Source organism: Adelges cooleyi, unplaced genomic scaffold (genome assembly GCF_023614345.1).
Source record: "Adelges cooleyi isolate 19-005CV unplaced genomic scaffold, UGA_ACOO_1.1 ACOO_flye_CR_arks_rails_tigmint_CR_PRNA_167, whole genome shotgun sequence".
Classification (NCBI taxonomy): Eukaryota; Metazoa; Arthropoda; class Insecta; order Hemiptera; family Adelgidae; genus Adelges; species Adelges cooleyi.
In genome coordinates, this window is record NW_026095824.1 from 1722635 (window position 1) to 1731497 (window position 8863).

General features: G+C 30.0%; 1 protein-coding gene across 3 annotated transcripts; it reads left to right on the forward strand.

Moving 5' to 3' along the window:
- Positions 1 to 103: 103 nt before the first annotated feature.
- LOC126832803 (uncharacterized) lies at positions 104 to 8089 on the forward strand. 3 transcript variants are annotated; one of them, XM_050563761.1, is made up of 10 exons: positions 104 to 493; positions 2711 to 2851; positions 2943 to 3123; positions 3226 to 3409; positions 3777 to 3933; positions 4009 to 4242; positions 4323 to 4667; positions 4734 to 4926; positions 5183 to 5239; positions 6976 to 7025. In XM_050563761.1, exons 1-9 carry the CDS (start codon positions 320 to 322, stop codon positions 5188 to 5190), a joined length of 1617 nt encoding a protein of 538 aa, XP_050419718.1. In that variant the 5' UTR covers positions 104 to 319; the 3' UTR covers positions 5191 to 5239; positions 6976 to 7025. The 3 variants fall into 3 exon arrangements, with proteins under 3 accessions (XP_050419718.1, XP_050419716.1, XP_050419717.1); XM_050563759.1 differs by lacking the exon at positions 5183 to 5239 and having other exon boundaries at positions 6976 to 8089; XM_050563760.1 differs by having other exon boundaries at positions 5183 to 7025.
- Positions 8090 to 8863: the final 774 nt, after the last annotated feature.

Genomic DNA, 8863 nt, shown 5'->3' on the forward strand with positions numbered 1-8863 from the left:
GCCTGACCCGTAGCGTCGGCGGCGGGGTGGTACACGCGCCGAGCCCGACCGATGATAGCCTTCCCCCTCCCGCCGCTACGACAACACCGACCGCCATTTGCGTTTACCAAGAGATTAATAATCGTCCGTGTGTGATAGCGTCATTTCGTGTGTACACCGTCGTTTCGTATGTGTTTCCCGTCGGCCGCCCGCTCACTGTAATTGTTCCGTTTTTGGCAGTCCGCAAGGAATATTATGTAGCGAGACGCGTTGAACGTAGTGCGAACGAAAGAAGAGTTTAAAATACAAGAACGAACGTTTGTCCCGACAAATATAAACGATGGACAGCAGTAACGGCGAGACGAAACAGCCGCCACCGCAGCCGATCAGCACGACGACCGATCTCTATCAGATATGCCGTCTTTGTCTGAACACGTTGCAAGCGGACGAAGGCGAGTCCGTGTTCAACAATCAGGTGCCGTCGTTGCCGGAGAAGATTTACCGTGTATTCGGGGTAAGCAACGGAAATTGTTTATGGCGGTTTTGTTAACAGGAGGAAAATATTGTTAACAGATAATGGGGAAAAATACGAAAACGTGATAATGCGGTCCGGCCGACCGATAATGGCGTTGCGCGGTTTTTATCATACCCGTCCTCTGCCCCGGCCCCTTAGTTTTATCTCTCGTGTTATTATGATGATGATTACACGATATTATTATTAAATATCGCAAATTAACGTTGTCGCCGTCGTCGACGATCACCACTATGCCTCTGTGGCCGTGGCCGTTGCGGCGATGGTATACAACATATACCGCGGGCCGTTTCGTAACGGCGCGCGTTATGTTGATAATGGCGCCCACCGCCTGATAGGCTATTGTTGTTTGGCACGGCGTAATCACGCCAACATACGCAGCCGCCGTGTTCGGTGTTTTTCACGTACCGCGTTTTTCATTACTACCCGACACCCCTAGGATGCCATTTTTTCACCTCCCTCCGTATGCGACTATCATACATTATCGGTATTAACGTATTTTGCCGTTGTTTCCTTGCCGGTTCCGACAAACGCTATCAAATTGTTTTAATTTTTTTTTTTTTCATTTTTCTATTCCTCTCCCCGCGACCTACCCGTTGATTTCTCTCCCCACTCCGTGCAAACAGGTTTTATTTTTAGACGCCCCAGTATCTCGCGTGCCCCTCGGTGCACTTATACCTATTATTTCCAACATTTTTGTTATTATTACTCTGCTGCTATCGCACAGGACCCCGTTCGTGCACCACGAAGAAGTGTTTACTTTATTATCTTGCACCTTCAAAAAAAAAATTAAAATATTTATAACGTAATTATGATTACGTTAATTTTTATTAATCAATAATTAATAATTAATATAAAATTTAAATTGATATTCATATACTGATGTAGAGGGTTAAAGGTAGCCAAGTAGTTTGAACGCTGTATCTTAAAAATAAATTCTTAGTAAATACCATCTCAGTTAAACATGATTTATTTTTCAATTATAGTTATTAAAAATGCATAGGTGTGTTATTAGTTTTTACAGTTGAATTTCCCATTTAAAATTTATTTTATAAGCTGCATTTTTAAAAGTACTAAGTATTATCATTTTGTTATGATAAAAAATATTTATACAAAAAAAAGCTCATATAAAAATATCATTATCAGATGTCTTACATTTTTATTAATTAGAATAAGGGTTCCCACATGAAATCGTAAAAATAGTATTATTTTTACAAAAACTGTTTTTATCTTAGGTTAAGAATTAAACTTTAAAGGGAATTTTATAATTTCAGTTTTGATTATGTCATGAAGTGTTCTAATTGGAAAATTATATACAGTTAAATTGATATAACCTACCTGGTTATAGTGAAATATTTTGTTTTTTTTGTTTGAAACTGATGTCAGGGAAAACTGTAGTTCTACATTAACACTACATACTAGTTCTAATTAAGGGGAATGGAAAGAGCTATTTATTAGTTACAAAGTATAAGCAATATTTGGCAAAAATTGATTTAGTAACCATTTTAAATATGACTTATTTGAAGATGAAAAAAAATGTGTAGTTGTAAAACTTAGTTTTTTTTTCTTCGAGTAATGGCAACTGATAAAAAATGACTGCCATAGAAGTCATTTTCTAGCATATCTTTTTGGCGGTTTTCAAATTTTTTTTTTTTTTTTTCATGTAAAGCTTTCTTTTTTTTCTATGGGGGCTAAAAAGCTGATTTTCGTTTTCGCTATTAGAAAATTAGTTTGATTTATTAAAAAAACAATGAAAAATTAAAATATAAACGCTTATAGTAAAATTATGAAAATAAAAATAAAAAATTGGCTTTTAACCCCATAGAAAAGTTGTTAAAATATGTATCAAAAAGTTTTTGAAATTGGTTTGGTAGACACTTTAGAACGTGACTTTGCATTTTAGTCTTTATTTGTTAAAATTTGTCGTTTTTCGTTCCCTTTAACATGGTACTATAGCATAATTTAAGACTTTTCTCTTTTATTCTTGTCTTAGTAAAACGTGGGTTCCCCTTAGGACTCCCAAGTTTTTGTATTGCTATTATTTATTTATTTTATTCTAAAATTTGTATTTCTAATAAGCCATAATAGGTAGACAGTTATTGCTCTTAGACTGTTTATCATTTGCTATTGATTTTGAATTTATACAAATAATCACCATTGATTACCTAAATCTCATTAATGTTTTTTTGTGTTTTTTAGGTACAAATAACTGATGCTAAGGATTTGCCAAATAAACTTTGCTCAAAGTGTGTGCAAAACACAGAACAGTGTTATAGCCATAGAGAAACGTACAAACGCCAAGAACGTGTTTTACATGACTTGTTGAAAAAACCAGCTGCTGTAATTATTCTTAAAATTTTAAATTAATTATTTCAGTAAATAATTGTATTTAATAAAACAAGTAAAACATTTTTGTCTTTTTAAATAACAGGAAGAAGTAAAAAATTCACCCAAATCTGAATATGTGTATAGCCCAGCCGATTCAAATCATTCTTCATCGTCAGGTCTTGGATCAGATGCGCGATATGTTAAAGCCCAAAATTCTGCTAATAATATCAATAATGTTACTACATCACCACCGTATGAAACAAATGCATCACTCGCGTCACATGGTAAGTAAAATTATATTTTTAAAAAAATACATATTAATTACAATTAAAGAAGTAAGATTTATTATATTCTTTTACAAAAATAAAACCCTTTATTTTGTGCAGTTGAAGTAATTCAAGGATGTGATGAAATGGCCGCTGAAGTGACAATAGCTCATGATTCAGAAGAAACCGTATCTGGAGATGACACTATCTGTACAGATAACAATGCAGAATATGGTACATACAATGATGACGAAAATATAATTGTAGTAAAAACTGAACCTGATGATGAATATGACGAAGAATAGTAAGTGTATTGCATAAAATATGATCATGGATATGTGATTTAGAAAACTTAATACAATTATGACTACTCATATTAAACAAGTACAACAGTCAGCTTTTGAGGGTGGTTATAACATGTCTTAACACTTGAATGTATGACATTCTAGACATTTTTTTATTTTTCCCCTAGAATTGTTTTTATTTATTTGCTAAAATTTTGTGAATAACATATAAAAAAAATAAAAAGTACCAAAATTACGTAACTTTGTAATAATTGTATTGAGCGGTTTTATATACATTATTTTTCCTAAGATTGTTAAAATATTAGTTTGCTTTAACTCTTTTTTTTTTTTTTTTAAACTTTAATGTTAAAACAAATGTTTTTATAGTAAAAATGATGATGGCTCCGAAGGCTATGACCAACAAAGTGGTCCTAAAGTTATTGCTAGCGTCCAATTCCCTATTGTCAATGGTACAATTGTTAATGGTACTCATAAAATTGGTCAAAAACAATTTTCGCTAGTGAATTGTATTCCAACATCTTGGGTAAGAATAGTATAAATTTGTTTATAAACTAAGAGTGTTGTTTAATGTTGCAAACTTTTTGTATTGTTTTCTTAGGCATCCGGCACAAGTAAAGATCGCCGTAAACAGAGTTGCCCTACCAGAGCGTTAGAGTTAAGTGGGTTCCGAACACAAGTTGCTGGTGATGACACTAACTCGTCTGATGAAGGAAACGGTCCCAACTGGACAACTAAAAAAATCCGATCTAACTCTCCAGCAGTCATTGTAAAACCTGCATATGCTTGGCCAAATTTACAAGGCAGTGGGCAAACTCTTATTTTTCAAACAAAAGTTAGTAATCACTTTATCATTAATAATTGTATTGATACACGAAAGAGAAAAGTAACGGAGAAAATTTGTTTGCGTTACAGAATCCCGATGGAACAACATCAGAATTACGTCCACAAGTCATGCAAGTTGGTGAATGGGCAAATAATCAAGGCCAATCTAACGCTCCCACAGATCCGTCGGATCGAATGGGGATGTTATTATTTGCAGCCACACACATACAAGAACTATCAACAGAAAGCGACGATGGGCAGTCACCGGGTACTCCTAAAGGTGCAACTGTAGTTCGTGGTAAATTAGTATCGTCTGACCAAAAACGCAAAATTTATCAAACACAGGCGACAATCAGACGATATTCTGATGGCCATCAAGTACAACAACAAGTGAAAGATATAAATGCTTCACCCAATGTACCTAGGAAACGCACGGTATATATTTTGTTAAAATGTTGTCAAACTGAAACTAGTTGTTTTTAATAAATTAAAATTTTTTAGGCAAGAGAATCATCCGTTCAGAGGATGTGCAGTAATTGTGGAACGACTTGTTCAACCATATGGCGACGTTTGAACGAAGACCCTGTGTGCAACGCTTGTGGATTGTACTATAAACTACATGGAAAAATCAGACCACCGACAATGCGACGTGATACCATTCATACGAGACAACGTAGAAAACGTTCTGACAATGGTTAGCATTCTCACCTTTTTTCATTTTCTAGAGAAACATTATAAATATATTTTCCTTCTTGATAAAAACAAATGTCTAAAATTAATAATACCTTATTAAATAAACAAATTCGGACGCCTCCTTTCTGTTATTAACTAACATTCTTCTTAGATACTTTTCTTATTCACATAATGCGTAGTAAAATTTAGTCAAGTGCCAAATTGTAATTTTTTCATTATTATTTAATTGGTACACTAATATATTTATGCAATCGCAGCACATTAAACTAAAATTAAGCGGTGGTCAGGACGATATACAAGATTGCTTGCTTCAGGTAAGAACGCCATGCAAAAAAGTAGATGACAATTCTAATTAAAATCTTTCATTTTTAGTATTAAACTGCTTGTAATGCTTAATTTTTTTTTTTAATTTCATTTTAATTCAATGTAATACATCTCTTTACGGTAATATCTACCAACATAAACATTTCTACTAACATAAACATTTATATAAAAATCTATATAACTTTTTTTTTGTCATGACCATAATATTTTTTTAGCAATAAATTGTTTCAAATAAAAACTGTATAAACTTTGTAGATGTAGTTTTTAAGATAATTATTTATTGAAACTATTTGTCAAAGTATGTTTAAATGTATGGGAGACAATTTATATTTTTAAGTTTGTTATTTGTTTGTGAAAGAAATATTATTAATTTTCAAAAAATAAAAATTGAAACATAATTAAAAATATATTTTCTGATATCAGAGCTTAAATATAATTAATTAAAAAATACATATTTAGTTTATGACTTTAAATTGTAGATGCAGATATTAATTCAATTGTTTACTCTCAAATGTTAGTCAACAACTCCATTGTTTTGTAGGCTATGCACACTCATAAGAATAGGACATAAAAAAAAAAAATCGTAAGTTATTGAAAAACACTTTATTAAAGTAGAGTTAACTCTATAGTATTGTTAAACTACTCTTAAATTTTAAGAATAGTTGTTTCAAAATGCCAATGATCTAATTTTTACTAATCTTCATAATATATTTCATGCTCTATAGACATTTGTTTGAAAAGTGATGGTCAAATATTTTAGTGTTAAGGCAGCAGTGTATCACCTTATGTCACTGGTTTGACACTGTAGCTAGTGGAGTCGCCATCCTCCTACAAAAAAATAATTTGTCGAAAAACTAACATCTTGTGTTGATTGCAATAGGTGTTGATACCTACATAATAATAGAAAATAAATTCTATAGAGCATGTTTTTTATATAACGAGAAAATCCTTTCTCGGTTAACTTAATTTAATATTGTGTGTACTATTTATTACATTTAAATAGTGTGTAAATAAACAATAGTTTCGTGAGGTAATGAAGCAGTGTTGTTATAATTTAATTGTGGTTTTAAAACGGACTTCACTGACATTTGTTTTTTCTGTGGTAAATTAATGATTATTTTAAATGCATTTTTCACAAATTTCCCTTAGCAATTTCTTATCAAACAGCTTCACTAAATGTTATTAATTAGCAATTTAGTTATTATCTATATCTGTGCTGCAAAATATCAAATTTTTTAATATATGTTTGTATTTTCAAAAGAACTACAGTATTATGTCAACCTTCAATTATCTACATTGTTTTACATTATTTAATATTATACCAACTACCGATTTGGTGGACAGTTAACAATATTAGAACGTAAGACTTCTGCTTTTTACATTTTAACATTAGCTATTTTATTGTTGTGGTGGTTATTAAATATTTCTTGCTTGGCGATAATAAACATGTTCAAAACAATATATTTTTTATTTCGTCTGTTCTGTTCATTTATATTGCTTCTTATGAAAAACTACTAGTTGTTAAGATATATGTTTTTGTAGAAAACACAATATGTTTATTTAAATATTTTATTGTGCAATTAATAATAAAAAAATATACACCTTATTAAGATGTAAATCAAAGCTGTAATTTTATGGAATGCACTCACCTATTTACAACTCACTGTGGAGTCGTCCGATTAAACGTCAGAGCGTTGAAAGTACTTAAAAGTTTATTCTTGTGTAGGTATGGACATAAGCATGAATAAGAAAAAAATCAAAATTAAAAAAATGGAAGCCATAAAATTAGAACAAGAAGAAGGATATGAAATCGAACAACCTCCGTCACCCAACTCGGCGGCAGTTCAAACAATTATTGAAGAACCTGTACATGACGAAACACCATTGAATCTTGTCAACAAATAATTGTCCCGTTTATTTGGCAAGGTTCGTTATATTCCTCGTATATATATATTTTTCTATTTCCTAATAATTGTGTATGTGTAGTTTAAGTGATATTTTTAAATTAAGTATCAAATCTGTATTCGTGTTCCTGTGCCGAAGGTCTAGTAATCACAGTTTTAATTGTTTTTTTTTTAATTTGTTTTATGCATGCATTACATAATTAACATATTCCAAATGTATTAAATCAAATTGATTTTCTTTTCTTTTTATTATTATTATTAATTTTGGTTTTAAAATCAAAAACATATTCTCTATTTATTATTACCATGACAAAGAGTAGGAATAATTTCATAATAATGAATATTCAGCATCTCTCATTGCATGTATGTAACCTAACAACAATTGAACTTAATGTTTAAATAAACTATACTTCAATTAATTGTCCGATCGATCTTATGTTTTATATTATATTTATTAACTTGAGTTTAGGCAACAACATTTTTTTTGCTACTTACCTCTAAATTGATATCTATTTATAATGTAAGTTTAAAATTATTTAAAGAAAAATATAGGTGTGTTATGTTTTATCATCACGATCGGTAAAAACTAAAAACAAACAATTTGCGTTGTAATACATAAAAGACGTCTACCTCCACTGCACTATTAATTTACTTATATTTGTCATCAGTATAACTGTCCCTTGTATATACCACAATTTAATTAATAAAATATAATAAACTTAGTTTACTATAATACTATATACTATATATGTATGCATTTTTTAATTTTTTATTATTATCATTTGTGTGTAAAAAAAATGGTGTTTAATATGTAAATATTAAAAAAACAATATTTTTTATTAGGCCATTATTATTTATAGGTAAACACTTAACTAATATTAAACAAAACTCTGCACAATATGTAGCCGATTCACAAAAATGTTTTAATTCACACTAAATATTTTATTGTCAAACTTAAGTTTCTATCGATGAGTTATTTGTTAAACATTTAAGTTATAATATTTTTTTTTATTTTCTAGAATTTAATAAAGGTTGTTGTACATACATAATATTATAGTTATAATATGATCACTTCAAAGTTTTATCTCAAGGCTTTATATAGTAACGTGGCATTATTTTAGTATTTTCAAATAAAATTTGTAAAGCCGACAGCGTTTTGTAAATGAAAGATATTTATGTACTAGTAATAAACTAAATAACAATTGATTGTATTAACGACGATCACTCATTTTTAGTCATTCGTGTGATTACCAAAATTTAGTTGAAGTTTTTAGTGTACCAAATAACATTTCTTTGATTTTTTTCTGTGTAGATTTCATTGGTTGTAATTTATCTTGGTAGGTAATTTGAGAATTATATACCAGTATGGAATACATTTAATTAAATGGTTGCAAACATAAAGGAAATATACTATGATAATAAGGTAATAATAAATAAGAGTGATCATAGCAAGTTAACTAAAGTTGAATTTGAATGTACTAGTTTTTAAATAATATTAAATAAATTAAACATTTTTTATATACATATATGTATTATTATTTAATGTTAATTAATCTTTTATGTATGGTTGTGTTGTTTAGTAGCAATACATTTTCACCAGTTATTCGTTTTAGAAATAATAGTTTAACAATACATTTTAAATTATATATATATTGTATTTGTTGTGTAATCTGTACTTAATAATTTTCAAATTCTGTATAAATACATTTA

What these genes read in the sequence shown, in the direction of transcription:
- LOC126832803 (XM_050563759.1), top strand. Translation starts at nt 320, where the DNA reads ATGGACAGCAGTAACGGCGAGACGAAACAGCCGCCACCGCAGCCGATC. An exon ending in AGATTTACCGTGTATTCGGG is followed by an intron (nt 494 to 2,710) that starts GTAAGCAACGGA and finishes TGTGTTTTTTAG; the next exon opens with GTACAAATAACTGATGCTAA. An exon ending in ATGTACCTAGGAAACGCACG is followed by an intron (nt 4,668 to 4,733) that starts GTATATATTTTG and finishes AAAATTTTTTAG; the next exon opens with GCAAGAGAATCATCCGTTCA.